The sequence below is a fragment of the Alosa alosa genome, chromosome 12, assembly GCF_017589495.1.
Source record: "Alosa alosa isolate M-15738 ecotype Scorff River chromosome 12, AALO_Geno_1.1, whole genome shotgun sequence".
Lineage (NCBI taxonomy): Eukaryota > Metazoa > Chordata > Actinopteri > Clupeiformes > Clupeidae > Alosa > Alosa alosa.
Genome location: NC_063200.1, coordinates 3,295,530 through 3,316,410, shown reverse-complemented (window position 1 = coordinate 3,316,410; position 20,881 = coordinate 3,295,530). Strand labels below are relative to the sequence as shown.

The window sequence follows — 20,881 nt, the reverse complement described above, 5'->3', positions numbered from 1 at the left end:
CCCTCACTGCTTCCCGAGCGCCGCTGTTGTTGCAGGCAGCTCACTGTGCTGGGATTAGTGTGTGCTTCACCTCACTGTGTGCTGAGTGTGATTTACTAATTCACAGATTGGGATACATGCAGAGACCAAATTTCCCTCACGGAATCAAAAGAGTATATATACTTATTATTTTTGTGTGAGTTCGGGTAAGGGGCCCTGGCTTGTCTTAGACACAGGCGAAGGGGCCTTCAAGGAAAAAAGGTTGGGAAACACTGCCCTAGTCATTTTTCAACATGGAAAAGACAAGAGAATACACTGAATCTAAATAAAAAGTGTGCTGGCATTTGTGAGGGAATGGCTAGAAACACAGTAGGCTATTATAAGAGATTTTCCTTTTTCTCAGAATAAATTTAAACTTCCCTTCAAGGTTGGATTTTTCCTTATTTTCATTGTGAGATTACAGTACAATAAATCACCAAACGATAATTTTCCATACCTGTTTTTAGTCAACTTTAGCAGAGGTGCCAACAATTAGCTATGAAGGGTTCTGTATACAGCAAGCGAAACATATTTCCACCTCATTTTGCTAGTCCCTGATAACCAAACTGTTAAGCATTTGTGTATTACAAATACACATTAATATATGTTTATTAAAGTTATGGCTATGGTGCAACATTTAACATCCAGGCTAACCATGCACTTCCAGATAAATGTACACAATATCTAGGCCACCAAAAAAAAATCCTGACATTAGAGGCTTTTTAGCTCCCTCCACAGTCTAAGCAGTGCTACTGCAAGATGTTTTTTGTGCATGGGAGGACACCAGAGAATGTCTAATTAGGGGCGGATACTTTGAACTTTGCCTAAACCAGCAGTTTTCAAACGGTGTGGAGGGCGCCAAAGACCTGGAAAGGCACAGCATGGCATCTGTACTGCTAACCTGAGGAGGTGCAGCATGGCATCTGTACTGCTAACCTGAGGTGCAGCATGGCATCTGTACTGCTAACCTGCAGAGTTAGTGCAGCATGGCATCTGTACTAACCTGAGGTGTAGTATGGCATCTGTACTGCTAACTTGAGGTGTAGTATGGCATCTGTACTGCTAACCTGAGATGTGTAGTATGGCATCTGTACTAACCTGAGGTGTAGTATGGCATCTGTACTGCTAACCTGAGATGTGTAGTATGGCATCTGTACCGCTAACCTGCGTGTTAAGTCACGCTTTTTAGTGACTTCAGTAGAATCTGCTGTCCTTGTGTACCCTAAGGGCTCACATTCCCCCAATCTAAAAAGCCCTGGCCTCAACATACACAAAACAAATGGGCACTTACCAATCAGAGCACCAGCTCAGTGACATCAGGCAAGCCGGCAGCTTATTTATCTGTCTAAGTGCATCACATACTCAGTACTATTGGTGGACTGACTGGTGGACACGGTCATCGTTTTGTTGAATTTCAAAAGGATTTTCATACTTGCTACTCTAAACAAATAATATAGAATACAGATGTCTCAATGAAGTAGAATACAAAAGGTTTATTAGAGGATAACCAACAGGGCCCAATCAGTATTTACAGAGTGAAGTATCTACACAGGGGAATGGACCCAGAACAGAGTGAGACCCTAACCAGGACGAGAGGAGAGAGGGGGGTTGAAACCGGACTGACTCTACAAAATCAATCTTACTGGTCATCCCTTGGGTTAAAATGAGACACGTCACATTGGAATTCAGACCCAAAGATATCGCATACACACACAGTAAAAAACTCATAATCTTCACCCTTAATGTGAAAATAGATGGTCCTGTCAAAAGTGCCAAGATCAGCATATTACCATTATTAGATCTTTTTTTTTTTTAAACATTGTTTGGCTTGAATTCATTTCCCCAAGGTAACTATGTAAGCAATGCATTGTGGATTCAGAACGTGACGAAATTGAATTGGCCGTTTTTGGCCTTCCCTCCAGGACAATTAGGACGACTCCTCGTCGATCTTGGGGGCCAGGTAGTATTTGATGTGGCCCATATCTGCTATCTTGTACTCCACCACTGAAAGACAGATGTGTAGAATCTTTAGTTTAGAACAATTGGGAAGTACATTTCTGAAGCATTACATTCCATCTTCAATGATGTGGATTTATAATATTTCACTTCATGAGACATCCTGCATGTTCTGACACTCCACATGTAAGATATGTTATTCAAAATAATTTCTACAGCTGCATATGGAACTTTAGGATGATCTGCTGACTTAATGAAGCAATGGGGGCCAAGGTGAAGCATACAGCCATTTCTAGAATTGAATGGCGTTAGTTTAACAGTGACTGCCACAAATAACAGTGATAAGGGAGTTGTGTGACGATGGATTATGATATTGCAAATATCCTATGGCACAACCTTTTTATAGGATATAAGCCCTGAACTGATGCAATGGTCTTTACCTAATGTCATGTCTAGAGCGTTGGGAGTTTCTGCACAGGAACTTACCCAGGGGGATGTCGGCAGACATGCTGAGGGTGACTGTCTTGGACAGGGGGGTGGCCTTGGTGAAGAAGTTCAGGTAGTTCAGGGCGAAGATGAGCTGGACAGGCTCATTCATCTCAATAGTCACCTGTAACGCATAACACACACAAAGATTAGCATTGAACCACTCCAACATTAGAAGACCCTAAGATAGTTCTATGTTGTTCAGGAACATGGCGCCAGGCCACCAGAGTCATGCATCAATAACTTGCAGTAAACTGAAAGAGACAACCGTAGTTTAGTGCACTGCTCAGGGGCACAGGTGTTTCACTTAGAGGGCCAGTTCACTGACCATTAGAGCACCTTTGTGTTAAGGTGACCCGTGTTTCCCAGTTCTCTCCTTCACTCACCGACTCCTCCTCCTTGTCCACACTGCTGGTCTGGGACAGCTTGACGTTGCCCGTACCCAGCTCGCCACTGGCTGAGAACTTGACGCCATCCTTGGCACAGGAGATCATGACTGCATCGCCGATCTGTGAGAGGTCGCGGCAGATTCGGGCAAACTCGCCAGAGGGCATCTTTACAACACAGCTGTACTCCTGCTCCTGAAAAACAGCATTAGAGGGGGGAAAAATTAAGTTCCACAAATAATTTCTGGGATTGGAGGCCTTTGATTGTTTATATCAGAGTTTAGTCAATGCTTACAAGAAACAAACTACATCATGATTACAAAAGCAAGAAACAGAACACTTACAGGGATACCAAGCTGCTCCACATCCAAGTCCATCAGTTTCATCTCATAGTCTGACACTTTCTCCTGATCTGTGAAAAGTAACATTTGCGTTACATTCTACAGGATCAATAGCCAAACAGTGTAAAATAAATATTGCTTTTGAAATTAATATAATGAAAATATTTAAACCATAAAACTACTTATTTTGTTATAATTTACTAAACTCACTGAGCGTCTCAAAGACCAGGGCAAGGGCGTCGGCATTGTCCTCGGCGCGAAGTGTGATAATGTCCTCATTTCCCGCACACTTAAGGATTTTGGACATACTGCATGAAAAGAAGCTCTGGTCATGTTTAGCTATGCACAACAAAGTGTAGAGTGGTTACCAACAGTTGTCGGTTTTGAAATTCAATACATGAAATATTCCGAGTTCAAAGACTGTATTCAAATGTCTATAGGACCATATTGTTCTTCTTGTGTCAAAGAGTTTCTGAGTTTCCCGCCCAGCGCAGGCTACGCGCCGAAATGACGTCAGGATTACGCAAATATAACAGTGCAGCTGCTTTACAAGAAAAAGGGCTCAATTTGGTAAATACTCCTAATCAGCCTTTACACAATGGTCGTGTAGTATCAAATACAAGTTTGTTTCTTCATTGTGGCCAGTTTACGAAGCAATGGCAAATTGTTTCAAATGTCTGGCAGTTCTGATGGCGCCAAACTTAGAGGCTAGGAACAAGTGCAGCTGATACACAGTATGCTAACTTCAAGTTAGCTAGCTAATCGTCCTAGCACAATTTCACTGGTACATGCGTGGGCATGCCCATCCGCTGTCACAAGTACATTACAAGACAATACTTTCAGTGAATTAAATATACGTTTGTGCAATATTAGATGATTAATAAATAATGTTACCTGCTCAAATTAACTCCCATTGCAAGATTGCGGTCACAGCGGTACGAGTCGAACCCATCACTTCGGAGAGTCAGTTGCACAAGGGAGACGTGCGAAGAGTCCATACTCTGTAGTGAAATGCCAGACGAGCTGACATCCCAACAGGCTTCTGTGATCAGGTCCTTCAGAGCCTCCAAAACCTTCTTCAGGATTGAGCCTTGAACAAGTCGTGCCTCAAACATTTTGTGTGGTGGTTTTGTCTTCTACGAACAAACGGCTGAGGTTCTTGAAAAAGCTAACTTTCTTGGTAGACTTATATATGATAAAAGCCAGATGGCTGTGCGCAATGTATAACAATGGTTCTTGCTAAAAGTTGACTAACTCTAAACAACAGTTGACTAAACAATCGAACAAAAACAACGTTAAGCAGACGTCCAGCCGAGTTGCTCCAAAGCCGTGTTACCCCTTGCTCCGGTGAATTCTAAGTGTATTTGGCGCGTTTACCTCTTCCTTTTACAGACTCCCGGTTTGATTTCTTCACGTAACTTCCGCTTCAAACTGGGCTCCTCCTATCAGAAATCTGCACTTATGCTAGAAGCCATCTTGGCTCACGAGGAAAGGAAATGAATAACAGAGCCCGTCTACATTCTCTGTGAATAATGACAAAGTAGAGCCGCCGGGTGTCAGGGTGTCACTGCAATCTCAAGATGCAACCCACACACACGGGGGACTGAACCTATCTTTTACTGTCTATGGACTGAACAGAGTTCGGTTCGATTTGTTTTTTTATTTCGCAATGGTAGCAGGACAGCTATCAAAACAATATAAGTAGGAGCCAAAGAGAACCGTGAGAAAAGTAGCCTTGGTAAAATAGTCTATTTAGGAAAGAGAACGTTTTATTATAATTATTATAACCGAAACTCTGGGGGTCAATAGAAATTGTTCTTAAAAGAGTTCTTATACAACCTTGATATCAATCTGTTAGCCTTTATTAGTCGATATTTTCATGCACTTCTTTCACAGTAGGCCTACATTTTTTAGGTTGAACAGTTCTGATAGATCTCTCTCTGGGGGTAGTCTAAGGTTGAAACAAACACCCTGTAATATCTTTGTGACGTCATGAATTCACCCGGCCATCACAACACACCTAATATTGTGTTTACAAAGAGGGATCAACCTAGACCACCATCGGGTAGGAGTTTCCTTAATTAACACTGAAGTTCACCTAAATGCCTGAATGGAAACATAGGCTACTTTATTTGTTCATTTATTTAGGCTATTGGTTTATTCCTGATAATTATGTGTAGATTTGAAATTAAAAAAATAAATGATCAGTTGATTAGGCCTAGGCTATAGGCCTATTACATTATTATTAATTATAGGCTAGTCAACATACAAGGATACAAGGAAGTTTATTGTCACATGCATATAGTTACTGGAAGTAAGAAATGCAGTGAAATTATGTCTGGTGTCAGCCTATTTGTGCATTAATGGGGGATTGGGATTAGAAGGGGGCACCAACAAGTAGCATTAAGTGGCAAGGGGGCATAAAAAAACTCCCTTACCATTGGGAAGGGTGGGGCAGATCCAAGGGCACCCTCAACAGGGGCAAGGAAAACTCCCCTTACCAAGGAAGAAACAGATGCTCAGGGTCCAACTGCCAGGTGTGTGTGTGTTGGGGATGACAGGGGAGATGGGATAGTGTGCTGTGTATGTGGGGAGAGGGCAGTGTGCAATATGTGTATTGGAGAAGCTTCCTCATGAGACAATGTCCTGTGTAATGGGGGGGGGGGCAGTGTGCTGTAAGTATGTTGGGGATGTGTGTTGGAGAAGCTTCCTGATGAAATAATGTGCTGTGTATGTAGGGGTAGGCAGGCAGGGACTTATTGCATTGCAAGCACTGTATGTAATGAATGTGAGAGTGATGACAGTGAAGATGTGTGTGTGTGGGGGGGGGAGGAGTGGAGCAGTGACTGTGTGTGTGTGTGTGTGTGTAGTGTGTGTGTGGGTAGGTGGGGGCAGTGTGCTGTAAGTATGTAGAGGATGTGTGTTGGAGAAGATCCTGAAGACAATGTGCTGTGTATGTGGGGGGGGGAACAGTGTGCATACATAGTAGACATAGTGTACATAGTAGGCCTAATAGCATAAATGAAACTAGAAGCAGCTCCATTTAATTTCATTGCTTGCCATATCTGCCATTTATAAATGTGTTCCATGCTCTTGACATGGATGGAAGTGAATTTCAACTTGAATTTATCACTGGATATTCTGAAAGCTTGGTTGCCTAGATTAGCCTACTACTTTTACAAAGACCACACTGCACGCAGCCTTTGTTTATATATTATATATATTATACATGCATATATGTGTTGACTCTTGAATTTCCCCTTAGGGATCAATAAAGTATCTACCTATCTATCTATCTATCTATCTATCTATCTATCTATCTATCTATCTATCTCTCTGTTGTTTTCCCTCATCATGTCACTACTTTTTCTCTCCTTGTTTGTTTGTTGCTCAGACCCAGTGGCTAGCAGCCCCTTTGTCATCGTCTCCCGCTCCCTTCTTCCTGTCCCATCATCCTCCTCCACCCTCCTCCATCCATCCTCCGCCATGGACGAGCAGCTGTGGGAGCGCTGTGTGACGCAGCTGATGGACGAGGGTCAGTGCGCCGACTGCGCCGTGGTGAGGCTGCGGAGTGGCGCAGTGCTGGCCGCAGCCGAGGGCGGTTCCTTCGGGCACCTGAGCCGCCGTGAGCTGCACCACCTGCTGGCGGCGGACCGGCGGCGCCTGCGCACGCGAGGCCTGAGTCTGGGCGGCGTGCCGCTGCTGCTGCTCAGGGACGAGCTGCTGGGGAGTGAGGACGATAACGGAGACGGCGGCCACGGCGGGGCCGGCCTCCGCAGCATGGACCTGCGCACCAAACAGCGTCCCAGCCAGGGCGTGGCCGTGTGCCGCACCCACAGCCACCTCCTGCTGCTCATGGGGCGCTGTGAAGTGGGCAGTGGCATGCTCAACCACAGGGCCCACCAGATGGCAGCGTGCCTCCGCAACGCTGGCGCTTAGACAGGAGCCGGGCAAACATTAACACATCACATCTCCAGACAGAGGGAAAGAGGGAGGGGGGGAGAGAGAGAGAGAGATAATAAGAATGGAGGGCAAGAGTGTGGGAGCACACTGCATAAAAAGAGAGAGAGGGAGAGGGAGAAAGAAGGTAGGAGTAGCAAGTGAGAGTGTGGGAGAGAGAGAAGGAGAGAGAGAGAGAAAGAAGGAAAGAGAGAGAGAGGAGAGAAAGAGAGAGAGAAGGTGGTAAGAACATGGAGTGGGAGAGAGAGAGTAGTAGGCTGTACAGAGGGAGGGAGAAAGAGAGAGGGAAAGAGAGAGAGAGAGAGAGAGAGGCACCACAACGAGACACAACTGGGAGGGAATTCCCAGGACATATAAACAGCAACAAGTTGGTCTAGAGGCCTAAATTACTGGGATTACGGGCTGTGTCTGCGTGAGGGTTAGGGTTAGGATTTACATAGTGAGACCTGCTTGAGAGGCAGGCGGCTCATTCATTCCTCCGAGGATTATAATCCAACTCAAAGGGAAACAATGCTGAGTGCACCGCAAACTCCCACACACCTCACAACTGAACTGAAGGAAATAAACAACAATATGAGGAGCAGACATAAGAGCTTGTTCATTGTGTTACACCCCCCCCACTCTTTTCCTAAAGACCACTCACACATTGGACACAGCATTTTGGGTCACACAAACACATGTTTGTGGACACTTATAGATACATTTTATAAGGTGTTTTTTTTTTGCACAGAAATGAGTCTACATGGAGTGTATTTTTTGTTTGTTGGTTGAAACAAGCCTCTCTTGCAATGAGACCAGCGTGTAATTGTGTAATTGTGGTCATCAAGCCAGCAGCCCCATACAAGGAGTCAGGATATACGGGATGCAGTGGGAACAATAGTCTGAGGGACGAGAGGCCAAGTTATCCAGGAGGATGTGTGGAGAATGTGCTTTTCCAGGCCCAAGCCTTTGTTCGGCTGATTGCTCTCTCAAGGGAGGTGTCTGCTGTGAACGTGCGACCGTATAGCCGTGCTGTGTTGGGTCACAACGCCTCAAGGCTGTTTGGACGTGCAGGACAAGATGAGCAGTCCTGGTGCAGCCCTCTGGTTTGAGTTTGAAAAGCAAAACTTCAAAAGAGCCTGGGAATTTGCTGAGTCAGAGAAAAAAAATCCCACTCAAGTGTTTTTTTTTCTCAACTGCCTCAGTAAAGTCTCTGCTTGGTTTCAGGGTTTCGAGTCGTGTGTGCCCCTAGAGCAGGGAGAGGAGAAGGGTGTGTTTCTGACAATCATCCACTTCTCACCCCTGATCTGCTCAGCACGGGAGGTGAGTAAGCGATGAGAAAAGTAGGGCACATCTGTTTGGGCTCACACACAGGCTCCAGTGTACACACACACACACACACTGTCAGGGTTACACATCAGAGCTTAACACGCATCCAGACTGTGTGTGTGTGTGTGTGTGTGTGTGTGTGTGTGTGTGTGTGTGTGTGAGAGAGAGAGAGGGGATGTCCGACTGTGGGAGGGTTGGTGGTTGTCTGTGTTGTGTGTGTGTGTGTGTGTGTGTGTGTGTTAGTGAGTACTGTAGACAGAGTGTGTGTACTTTGGCCTTGCTACAGCGTAGACCCCACAGTGGTGATCACTCTTTTCTTCCTTAAATAAACAATCCAGGGATAGTATCTCTGGGGCCCGCCTTAGTTTCCTGACTCTGGGCCTGACACGTCAACAAGGGGGGGTTCAGCCTGCCACCGACCCCCCCCCCCCCACCCCCACACACACACACACACACACACACACACACACACCTCCCACTTACACTGGGGCGAAGTTAGAGGCAAAGGACCCCCCCAAACACTCCCACTTACACTGTGACGAAGTTAGAGGCATGGAAGACCCGCCCTCTCAACCCACCACCCCCCACCCCCCCTCTCTCTCCCACAATCAACAGGAAGCCTGAGCCAGAGGCAAGCAGAGCAGAGAGGCCAGCCAAATTAGAGGGCTGGAGAAAGAGAGGAGGAAAGAGAGGGAGGAGGGAGGGAGAGAGAGAGAGAGAGGAGGGGAAACAAGACGGCTAAACTTCACCCAAGTCGGCAGAGGGAGAAGGGGATTGCCGAACTGCAGCGCGTGAACAGATTTGGAGTTCCACAGAGAGAGCAGAAACACAGAGAGCAGAACCTGAAGTGCTGTGCTTGAGCTGGGCCTCGAGAACCACAACCGTGAGTAAGTACGAGTCTGCAGTTTTGGACAGACAGACAGACAGAGAGAGAGAGAGAGAGAGAGAGAGAGCGAGAGAAAGTGGATCAAAGTGACCAAAGGAAATAGCAGCACGAAAACAACTCCAAACAAGTAGAGTAGAGAGGGAGAGGGACGCAGACGCGACGGAGAGATGTCGTCCCAGATGGCCAAATCGTCGGCACAGCGGCTGAGCCGGGACCTGACGTGCTCCATCTGCCTGGAGATCTTCAAGCAGCCAGTGTCCCTGCCGTGCGACCACACCTTCTGCGAGGCCTGCATCTCGGGCTACTGGTCCCGGCCGAGGGGCCACGCTCAGGGCCAGGGCCAGGGCGGCGGCGGAGGATGCACCGGCTCCTGCCCTCAGTGCCGCAAGCTCTTCCCCGGCCAGACCTACCGACGCAACCGCATCGTGGCCAACATCGTGGAGAGCTACTGCCAGGGCCTGGAGGAGAGTGGGGCAGCACTGGCCGGGGGCGGTGGAGGGGTCAGCGGGGGTGTTGTGGGTGTTGGGGGTGTTGGGGGCGTTGGTGGGGCGTTGGTGCGGGCGTGAGCCCCAAACCTGCGCCCCTGTGTGGGAGGCACAGGGAGGAGCTGAAGCTCTACTGCGAGGAGGACCAGGAGCTGGTGTGTCTGGTGTGCGGCCTGTCCCAGGACCACCGGAGCCACACACTGGTGGGCGTGCAGGAGGCTCAGCAAAGATACAGGGTAAGACACACACACACACACACACACACATACAAACACTCACACACACATGGGGATGGGCATGCAGGAGGCTCAGCAAAGATACAGAGTAAGACACACACACACACACATACAAAGACTCACACACACACATGTGGGTGCAGGTGGCTCAGCAAAGATACAGGGTAAGACACACACACACACACACACACACACACACAAAAAACACTCACACGCACATGGGATTGGGGGTCTCTAAGGCAGATGGAACTCAATCAACTGCTAATCGAACACTGATGTCAGCAGTGTGTCATCATGCATTACCCATCAGAATGTACCTCTTAAAAATGGTCTCTGTCATCTGTCTGCTTCCTCTTTCTCCTCACCTCTTTGTCCCCCTCTTTTCAGCTCTCTCTCTCTCTCTGTTTTGCTTTAACATGCATCTTTCTCCTCTTTTTTTCTCTTTGTCCTCCTCTTTTCAACTCTCTCTCTCTCTCTTTCTCTCTCTCTGTTTCACTTTAACATGCATCTTAGTAACGCCATTCCAGAGCTGTTACCAGGCACCACTGCTCGTGAAGGGGCTCAATAGGCTGGCAGTGCCACTTACGCTGCTATGTTGTCCCTCTCTCTCTCTCTCTCCGTCGGCAGGCCTCTCTGAACAGTGCCATGAGTGCCCTGCAGGGGGAGCTAAACACCGCCTTAGAGTGCGAGCGAGAAGCAGAACGAGAGGTCAAGAAACTCAAGGTGAGCACAAACACACACTTCTCACAGTAACCTTCTCTCAGAGGATAACGAGATTTCATGTTATTTATATTTCCCTCATCATTCGCTTTAATCAATATGGCACAGGTGAGGGGGTTGGTAAGGGATACACTCAAGCCTATGATATATATCCTTTAACAACACCACTCTCTCTCATGCCATATGGCTTTTATACAACAGTTCTATTTACAACTAATCAAGTTTTTCTATTTTTGTTTGTTCATCCTCTGCACCAAAAAATAGTTCTAAACAATAGTGTTAGCAAGAAATGGCAATTGTCCCTCTGCAGCCAAGTTCAGTGAGAGAGACTATGAAAAGATAGGTGCCTGCGCTAATCTGAACATTCATCCTAATCTGACCATTCATCCTAATCTGAACATTCACCCTAATCTGAACATTCACCCTGCTCCATCGATTCAATTTTCTAACTCAATAATTGTCTAATGTGCCGTTATGAAACTGTTGCTCTCTCGCTTTGAATGAATGTAACTTTAGCGTCAGACAATTCAGTGCAAAAGTGTTTACCCGCGGTGGGGATGTCCCTGATCAGGCTAATTAATAAATATTTTTAACGGCCGGACCGGACGTATAATCAGGTTTGCGTAGTGAAGCTAGATCACAGCAGGGGAGTTTAGGTCTAGTTTCGAGCAGGACTGCTCTTATGAAGTGGACATGCAGCTGCCCCCCCTACTCCCTAATTAGCACATTCACCACATTTCTCAACATGTCCCTGCACCTGTAGGCACACACACACACACACACACACACACACCTGGGAGCCTCACTCAATGCCATGACTAAGCCCTTTGGTGACTCATTACCCACACACTCTCGATAACACACACACACACACACACACACACACACACACACACCACTCACCCATACACTCACCCACTCTCTCTCTCTCTCAGGAGCACAATGCGGACCTGATGCAGCGTATCGAGGCCCAGTTCAACACACACACACACACACACACACACACACACACACACACACACACACACACACCCACACACTCACCACTCACTCTCTCTCTCTCAGGAGCACACTGCAGACCTGAAGCAGCGTATCGAGGCCCAGTTCAGCGACCTGCACCAGTTCCTGTACCAGGAGGAGAAGCTGCTGCAGGTGAAGCTGAAGACGGAGGAGCGGCGCGAGCTGATCCGCCTGGACGAGCACAAGGCCGTGCTCAGCGTGGAGATCTCGGCGCCCCCTCCGCCTGCAGGACTGCAGGACATCCAGGACAAGCTCTACTCCGAGGTCAGGACCCCTTGGGACAGACTCAAGGTCAGGCGCTCAGATCGACAGACAGACAGACAGGGACACAGATAGACACAGATCGACAGACAGACAGACAGACAGACAGGGACACAGATAGACACAGATCAACAGACAGACAGACAGACTGACAGGTACACAGATAGACACAGATCGACAGACAGACAGACTGACAGGTACAAAGATAGACACAGATCAACAGACAGACAGACAGACAAGTACACAGATAGACACAGATCGACAGACAGACAGGTACACAGATAGACACAGATCAACAGACAGACAGACAGACAGGTACACAGATAGACACAGATCAATGTGGCATCGTGGCTTTGCGTAAACATACATGCCACTTCAGAAATAGCCAACTGGCGTGTTATCTGCACGCATTTTGAGCTATCCGTGTGTATGTTAACGCCGCGTAAACACACACGACACTTATTGTCTCACTTTCGCGTGTATGTCAACGGCAAGTAAACACACATGCTACTTATTGTCTCATTTCGTGTGATAAACACGGCAAAATATGTTTATCTAGGGTTAGGTTATGCCGTTGATAAACACGGCAAAATGTGTTTATGCGTTAGATAACACGCTAGTGGCCATTGCCGTGTCATAAGTGGATAATCATGATATGATAGGCAGATTGATATATAGATATATATAGAGAGAGAGAGAGATATATAGAGAGAGATATATAGATAGATAGAGAGAGAGAGATAGATAGATAGATAGATAGATAGATAGTGTCCAAGGCCAGAGCTCCACTGATCACTCATAAGGTGCCTGGTAGAGTATACTGAAAGGTTTTGGAAATCCAGCTATACTAACAGAGTGCTAAATTCAGAAATAATAATGATGCAGTTATGTTAAAACTGTCATATTCAGAGACTTTGCTCTCATTACATTCATTCATTAACATTCATTTAAAATCTTAACTGAAACCAGGGTGGGCATGTGGCTTCCTACCCTCAGTTGGCCACAGGCAAATCCTACGAGTTAAATTATATTAGAATCCTCATTTTAATATAATTTAACAGCATAAGACGCCTTCTTCTGACTGATGTATAGGTCTTTGTTGGCATCATACGTATCTGCTCTTTGAGGTGGTTGAGCCAGAGTGCTCAGCATAGAGACTCAGGGTTGTTGTAGACATATAAGATAACCTGTGACTGATGAATCGGACAGAGGAGGGAGTATGACAGATCCCTATGACTGAGGGATTTAGTATAAGAATGGGCTAATCCTATTGGACATTTTGACAACAAACAGCAGCTGTTTAAATGTCAAAGAGACACAGAACATTACCGCTGCTAACCTTTAAACATTTACCCTCCTCCAAACATAATGAGACTTCTCAGCTGTGCCTACTTCAAGTGACAAAAAGTTTACTAAAAGTGGAGGAAAAAGAGACCCTGGCAGCCCATCATGTGCTAATTGCTAGTTTATAAGCAACAAGCTTTAATTAGTGCGGCGAGGATGATGTGGCGCGAGATGATTGGATGACTTCCACCCGGCCACAGCAGGCACACGCCTCGGGAGGAACGAGGACAGACGCACAGGAAGTGAGCTCACCCCCATCAGTGCTCGCTCAGAGATAATGATTTCAATGGGATGCATATACACTCCCACACACACACACACACACACACACACAGCGATGGGGATTTCCCGCAGACTGAGAGCACGAAAGAGCACGAGAGAGAGAGAGAGCGAGAGGGAAAGAGGGGGGGGGCACGAAAGAGAGAGACCGAGTGAAGTCCGTTCAGACGCTGATGTCATTTGAAAAAAGTTTTCCTTCGTTCTGCGGCGGCGCAATCAGACTAATCAGACTCTCCCTATCCTCCCTCTCCCTCCCTATCCCTCTCTCTCTCTATCCCTCCTCTCTCTCCCTATCCCTCCTCTCTCTCCCCTATCCCCTCCCTCTCTCTCCCCTATCCCCTCACTCTCTCTCCCCTCACTCTCTCCCTCCCACCCTCTCCCTATCCCTCTCCCTATCCCTCACTCTCTCCCTCCCCTCTCCCTATCCCTCCTCTCCTCCCCCTATCCCCCTCCTCTCTCTCCTATCCCTCCCTCCTATCCTCCTCCCTTCCTCTCTCTATCCTCCTCCTTCCCTATCCTCCTCTCTTATCCTCCTCTCCCCCTATCCTCCTCTCTCCCTCCTGATCTCTCCCTATCCCTCCCTCCTCTATCCTCCTCTCCTTCCTCATCCTCCCCCCTCCCTCTCTCTCCCCATCCCCTCTCTCCCTATCCCTCCCCCCTCTCCTCTCTCCCCTCCCTGTTTCTCTCTCTTCTTTTTGTCCTCCCTCTCTCTCTCTCCTCCCTGTTTCTCTCTCTTCTCTTCTTTTGTCCTCCCTCTCTCTCTCTCTGTTTCCTGTCTCTGCAGAACATAAAGACTCTGCTCCAGAGGTGAGGCATGCTGGTTTTGCATCATGTTACATTTTCATTATTTCTTTTGGACAAAGAAACGTTATTGTTCCTTTCTCTCACTCTTTCTTCCCTCCTCTCTCACGCTTCCCCACCTCTCCCTCACTCCCTTCCCTCTCTGTCTCTCCCTCCCTCTCTCTTTCTCCTGGCCCTCTCTCTCCCTCCCTCTCTCTCTCTCTCTCTCTCCATCCGCCCCCACTCTCTCTCTGGTCTCCCTAGGCAGCCGATGAAGTTTGAGAAGCCCACCCACACTGCGCCGAGCCTGTGTGAGGGACGCTTTGCCGGCCCGTTGCAGTACCGTGTCTGGAAGTCCCTGAAAGGCAGCATCTACCCAGGTATAGTGGACCCACTGGCCCAGACTAGGCCCTTGTCCATGGCGCTGTCCGCCCCCGGCATGGTGGGGTTAATTCTCCATGATCACCTGATGTGTAGTTCACAGAGCAGTGGTGACGTGTAAGCACCAGCATGGGTAACAGCAGGTGTCTGTTTTATTAGCTATGAATAACCCAGCAGAGATGCCACCTCCTGATCAAGCCAATACTTTAATTGGCAGCTTGTCAAATCAACAATGCAAAATCTCTTACTGTTGAACTAATAATCATGTCTCCCTCCTCCCCCTCTCTCTCTCCCTCTCTCTCTAGTGCCCTCAGCCATCACCTTCAACTCCAGCACGGCCAACCCGTGGTTGAGCCTGACGTCATCACTGACCTGCGTGCGCTACCAGACGTTCAACAGCAGCGTGCAGGACAACCCGGAGCGCTTCAATGCGGCGCTCTCGCTGCTGGGCAGCCAGGGATTCACTCACGGCCGCCACTACTGGGAGATCGAGGTCTACAGCAGCACGGTGTGGACGGTCGGCGTGGCGCGCGAGTCCGTGCCCCGCAAGGGCGTCATCAAGGCCCTGCCCGCCAACGGCTTCTGGACGCTCTCGCTGTCCTACGGCGTCCAGTACATGGCTGGGACGTCGCCACCGACCATGCTCTCGCTGGAGGAGCCTTTGGCCAGGATCGGCGTGTACCTGGACTACAAGCGCGGCCTGGTGTCCTTCTACAACGCCGAGAGCATGACGCACCTGTACACGTTCCACGAGACGTTCGGCGAGACGCTCTACCCGTACTTCAACCTGGGCTTCCTGGACAAGGTGCATGAGAATGAGCCTCTCAAGGTGTTCCTGCCCAAGATCTGAGATCTGAGCCAGGCAGCCTCTCTTCAGCATCTCTGAGCGGTCAGGGACAGCGGAGATGCTTTAGCCCAGATATAATCAAATAATCCTCTTCAATGTGTATTTAAAGTGAGCCTTTGGAAAAAAAAATATTTTGTACTGGGAATACAAAAACAAGCTTTGCGATGCAAACAGACTTTTCAAAGGGAATGAATATCAAATGCACAGAGCCAGAGTCGTTTTGGGTGATTTTTGTGGATTGGTCATTTCCTGAGATGTCATTTTAATTTTCTTTATTACTAACCAAGGGGACACTCTGCAGGCAGGTGTCAGTCATTCATCATGAGTGTGGAGATGTGAATGGAGGGTAAATGGCACGTAATGTACACAAGGGTTATGTGTGGAGATGACCACAGGAGATGATAACTCAGCAGCGGGCGAGATGGGAAGGGAGGCAGACGACACCTGTTACCTACACAAGGGGAATGTGTGAAAACATCACAGGGACGGGTGACCAATCAAATAGCTGCTATCTGAATGCTATTTTGAATCTATTGCAGGCTAGAGCATTTTTGAAATGGTCTGCAAATGGTCTGGTCGACATTTTACATAAAAATCAACTCCGTCACCCTGAAAGCAGAAATGTGGGGGTCAAAGCACAATGCTGTAGGCCTACACATAACTAATCCTGAGAAAGTGCCTTCATCATATCTATTCACAGCAGTGGGCGAGGCGGAAGGGCATGGTGGGATATGTGAAAAGATCAGGGGGAAGGATGACTATAGGCAACAGAGACAAATATTAAGATCTCAGAAATATATGGTTCTGAGAGTTGACTGAGATTATTGTTTTTCATAACATTGAATGAAAGTAGCATAAGTTAATGTAATAAGTTAAAGATGATAGGGGGGACCCCCTGAGGAACTCAAAGAACTGCTAGATTCAGTTCTACATGTATAGAAATTAGTTTAGCTTTGAGTAAATCTGACCAAAAGGACATGTGTCATTGTGCTGTACTGAAGACCATTGGTCCAAGAGGACACGTGTCATTGTACTGTACTGAAGACCATTGGTCCAAGAGGACCAACAGGGAGGTGCTAGATTGTGGTGCTCTGTGTCTGGTTAACACTTCACGTTTTTCTGACACAACATAATGTGACTATGCAATTCCCGGTTTTCAGGAACAAAGTAAGAACCTCAGATTTTTGACATGATTCTGTAAGCATGCATTTGATTCTTAAACATGATTCTGTAAGCATGCGTTTGACTTTTTTGATAACTATATAGGTTAGATTGTTTCAAAATACAGAAGATCTCATGTCAAATAGTTGTACTCCTTGATCATTGATCTTTTTCTTATATTATTGGAGACATTTGAAACTGACAATTGTATTTTTTTTTCTTTCACTCTGAATGCATTTACAATGATGGGGAGTATAATCCTGTGAAACACCACAATGTATTACTTAATGTATTTCCACATTAACAAAATAAATATACATCGGACGCACATGAATTTGTCCTCTGTAAGACGAAAGAGTAGACACTGATCATTCTGTGACTACTATAGCTTTTAACAAATTAATTTTTAAGCTTCACAAATGTGTCTGTTGTTTTGTCACCATACCCAAAACTCAAAGCTACTTGGTTTAAGGGGCACCTTAGTTATTAAACCAATGTACCTGTAAATCCTGACCCTTGTGGTAAAACCAGCAGACTGCCCACAGGACTGTGTCCCAGTCTTCAGCTCCGTCCTCAGCTGACTGCTGAGAGGCAACCAGCCACCACCCAGATCACACCACTGGTCATCAGCCATAACCCAGATCACACCACTGGTCATCAGCCATCACCCAGATCACCCATATCACACCACTGGTCATCAGCCATCACCCAGATCACACCACTGGTCATCAGCCATCACACAGATCACCCAGATCACACTACTTATCAGCTACCACACAGATCACACCACTGGTTATCAGCTACCACACAGATCACACCACTGGTTATCAGCCACCACCCAGATCACACCACTTATCAGCCATCACACAAATCACACCACTGGTCATCAGCCACCACCCAGATCACACCACTGGTCATCAGCCATCACCCAGATCACCCAGATAAAACCACTGGTCATCAGCCATAACCCAGATCACACCACTGGCCATCACCCGGATCACACCACTGGTCATCAGCCACCACCCAGATTACACCACTGGTTACCAGCCACCACCCAGATTACACCACTGGTTACCAGCCACCACCCAGATCACACCACTGGTTACAAGTGGAGGGGAGGGATTGGGCTTGAGTTTCACAGCACCACCACCAGAGGGGGTGAGAGTTCATCAACACCAACTAGATCACTCCTGTGATGGAGAAACTAAAATGCTAAAAGGTTTGCTATAGGAAAGGAAAATTCAACATCTCACTTTGCCTAAATGAGATGGTGACAATTTTCAACTTTTCAGAAGGTAATCTTTCTCTTGTTTCAGCCGAAGTCTTCATTTCAGCATAGTCTGCATAGTCTGTCTGCCTCTTCACCCCCTCCATGTTTGGATACTGTCTGTCCACTAGCCACTTTTACCACTGTCTTTATGCCTCACTGTTTGCGTGCTATATTAGCACATATGCATAACCCCTCCCTCCATGCCACAGCCGAACTGTGGCCACACTTATACATTTTCTTTAAATAGTTAAATATATAGACATATAGACTTTACTTTACTTTATTTCTGCATTGTTGCACTGTTGGACTTACTCATTTGCACTATCACCATGACCACTATCACCATTGCACTACCACCATGACACTCATTCACACAGAGCACCTTAGAGCACCTTACCTTACCTTACTATGCACAGAGAATCACAGGCTCAGTCCCTGCCTCAGTTATTGCAAGCGCCTCTGATTGATTAATCACCATTATGTGGATACTGTTTTTAGAATTGATTTAGATTAAGTGTTAGTTAGTATAATTTGTATTTTAGTATATTTAGCATATTCTTTATCTTCTACTGTCCTTATTGCTTAGTTGTGTTTTTATATTATATACTTTAATTACTCTTTCTGCTGTTAAAGAATGTGTTTGTGTTGTCTGTATGCTGCTGAGACCTTGAATTTCCCCTGGGGATCAATAAAGTATCTATCTATCTATCTATCTATCTATCTATCTATCTATCTATCTAAGTCCTTTTTTTATTCTTTTGGAGACTTATAAGCAACAGGTTAGAATAAGATCTGGATTATTTCTGAGACAAGGCAAAGACAGCAAACATAAGATCACAAATACAAGCTTGAAGATGTAATTGTTAAATTACAGTTTTTCAGGTAGTGTCACCGAGTTATTTTTTGCATGGGAAAACACTGAGAGCATAAACTGTCATAATGAAAACATGACAAAGCCATTTGACTATCTTGTTCATAAACAATGGTGTCAAGACGTCTCATTTTGATGACACTGGCAGTTTCATTTACATAAATACTTGCTTTTGAGGAATGGACTCTCAATTTTGATCAAATGACGTGCTTTTGCAGGTTATCCACTAAGTTTTGCAGTTTGCACTAATTGTTTTGAGAAATGCACTAACTGCTGTGCAAATGTTAATAGTGATGTGAGAAAAGCACCAAAGCGACTGAGAAAAACTGCATTCACACCTGGCTTTTCTACTCCTGTAAATTAACTAGATAGATAAATATATAGATAGATAGATAGATAGATACAGTATATATTAATAGATAGAGAGATAGATAGATACAGTAGATAGATAGATAAATAGATACAGTAGATAGATAGATAGATAGATAGATAGATAGATAGATACTTTGATCCCCAAGGGGAAATTCAAGGTCTCAGTAGCATACAGACATCACACACAACATGCACTTACTGCATTCACACCTGGGCTTTTCTACTCCTGTAAATGGTAAAATAACTGCATTCACACCTGGGCTCTTCTACTCTTGAGCTTTACAATTTCATGCCTCAGATTCAAGCATTCCCATCGTCTTGCTCAGAGTGAAGGACGAGCCGCGGGCAGCCTTGATTTGGGTGGTCCTATAGCCACTAATGAACGAAAGGCGCAGAGAAAGTGTAAAATCTTACTCGAAAAGCAACAAGGACTGAATGTATTGAATACATAATGTTCTCATTATAAGGGCAGCCAAGTAAGGGTTACTGCAGCACACAAGCCACCACCCGAGAGGCAGCTGTGACTTTCTTTTCTCAACTGCCCAGCTGCTGATCAGAAATCACTGTCGTCTAAAGACTTCTACAGAGCAGAGACCTGGGGTTTAAAAGCAGGGGCAAGCACAAGATGATAAGCCAATGGAAGACAGAAACAAGGTCTTAGGAGGGGGGGCGGTGAGGAATGATAGCACTTAGGCTAACTTTTGATGAGGGTATTGTATGTGTGTGTGTGAGAGAGAGAAAGAGTGTGTGTATGTGTAGTGTGTGTGTGAGAGAGAGTGAGTGTGTGCATTCTCACACTACTGGTCCAATTAGCTTCAAATGTTCACACACGGTAGAAGGTCACTACATCTCAGGATGCCTATGTTATGGCCTGGATCTGGACGCAGGATGTTTGGTTTCTCTTTTTATTGACCAGTTATAGGGTGAGAGATAGGGTTGTTGGGTGAGAGACAGACTCAATGTGTCAGGTACCTGATTTGATGCTGTACTGCAAGCGGAACACTGCGATCATGTACGATCCAGAACAGCCTTCGAGAATGCAGTTTGGAATCCTATTCCCAGAACAGCCATTAATTATTTTGCCGTTTTGAATCCTATTCCCAGAACAGTCATTAATTATGCAGTTCTGAATACCATTCCCAGAACAGCCATTAATTATTATGCAGTTTTGAATCCTATTCCCAGAACAGCCTTCGGAAAGGCAGTTTTGAATCCTATTCCCAGAACAGCCATTAATTATGCAGTTTTGAATCCTATTCCCAGAACAGTCATTAATTATTATGCAGTTTTGAATCCTATTCCCAGAACAGCCATTAATTATGCAGTTTTGAATCCCATTCCCAGAACAGCCTTCGGGAATGCAGTTTGGAATCCTATTCCCAGAACAGCCATTAATTATTATGCAGTTTTGAATCCTATTCCCAGAACAGCCTTCGGAAATGAGGTTTTGAATCCCATTCCCAGAACAGCCTTCGGAAATGCAGTTTTGAATCCTATTCCCAGAACATCCATT

The 20,881-nt window shown here is 46.2% G+C and overlaps 3 protein-coding genes across 3 annotated transcripts; 2 read left to right on the top strand and 1 right to left on the bottom strand.

The window, feature by feature from the left end:
- Positions 1–1,496: 1,496 nt before the first annotated feature.
- Positions 1,497–4,559, bottom strand: pcna (proliferating cell nuclear antigen). Its single transcript, XM_048259955.1, has 6 exons — positions 4,082–4,559; positions 3,398–3,495; positions 3,191–3,258; positions 2,847–3,041; positions 2,461–2,584; positions 1,497–2,022 (listed from the first exon to the last, which is right to left on the bottom strand). Exons 1-6 carry the CDS (start codon positions 4,300–4,302, stop codon positions 1,946–1,948), a joined length of 783 nt encoding a protein of 260 aa, XP_048115912.1. The 5' UTR covers positions 4,303–4,559; the 3' UTR covers positions 1,497–1,945.
- A 143-nt stretch (positions 4,560–4,702) lies between these two features.
- Positions 4,703–7,343, top strand: LOC125304906. The gene is made up of 2 exons (XM_048259426.1): positions 4,703–5,252; positions 6,582–7,343. Exons 1-2 carry the CDS (start codon positions 5,180–5,182, stop codon positions 7,124–7,126), a joined length of 618 nt encoding a protein of 205 aa, XP_048115383.1. The 5' UTR covers positions 4,703–5,179; the 3' UTR covers positions 7,127–7,343.
- A 1,726-nt stretch (positions 7,344–9,069) lies between these two features.
- trim69 (tripartite motif containing 69) lies at positions 9,070–17,185 on the top strand. Its single transcript, XM_048259917.1, has 7 exons — positions 9,070–9,846; positions 9,906–10,062; positions 10,690–10,785; positions 11,848–12,093; positions 14,471–14,493; positions 14,731–14,846; positions 15,153–17,185. The coding sequence occupies exons 1-7, from the start codon at positions 9,509–9,511 to the stop codon at positions 15,695–15,697; spliced, it is 1,521 nt and encodes a 506-aa protein (XP_048115874.1). The 5' UTR covers positions 9,070–9,508; the 3' UTR covers positions 15,698–17,185.
- The last annotated feature ends 3,696 nt before the right edge of the window (positions 17,186–20,881 follow it).

What these genes read in the sequence shown, in the direction of transcription:
- pcna (XM_048259955.1), bottom strand. Translation starts at nt 4,302, where the DNA reads ATGTTTGAGGCACGACTTGTTCAAGGCTCAATCCTGAAGAAGGTTTTG. An exon ending in TGGAGCAGCTTGGTATCCCT is followed by an intron (nt 3,042 to 3,190) that starts GTAAGTGTTCTG and finishes GCTGTTTTTCAG; the next exon opens with GAGCAGGAGTACAGCTGTGT. An exon ending in TGGACAAGGAGGAGGAGTCG is followed by an intron (nt 2,585 to 2,846) that starts GTGAGTGAAGGA and finishes TATGCGTTACAG; the next exon opens with GTGACTATTGAGATGAATGA.
- LOC125304906 (XM_048259426.1), top strand. Translation starts at nt 5,180, where the DNA reads ATGAATTCACCCGGCCATCACAACACACCTAATATTGTGTTTACAAAG. An exon ending in TCAACCTAGACCACCATCGG is followed by an intron (nt 5,253 to 6,581) that starts GTAGGAGTTTCC and finishes TTTGTTGCTCAG; the next exon opens with ACCCAGTGGCTAGCAGCCCC.
- trim69 (XM_048259917.1), top strand. Translation starts at nt 9,509, where the DNA reads ATGTCGTCCCAGATGGCCAAATCGTCGGCACAGCGGCTGAGCCGGGAC. An exon ending in GAGAGGTCAAGAAACTCAAG is followed by an intron (nt 10,786 to 11,847) that starts GTGAGCACAAAC and finishes TCTCTCTCTCAG; the next exon opens with GAGCACACTGCAGACCTGAA. An exon ending in CCCCTTGGGACAGACTCAAG is followed by an intron (nt 12,094 to 14,470) that starts GTCAGGCGCTCA and finishes CTGTCTCTGCAG; the next exon opens with AACATAAAGACTCTGCTCCA.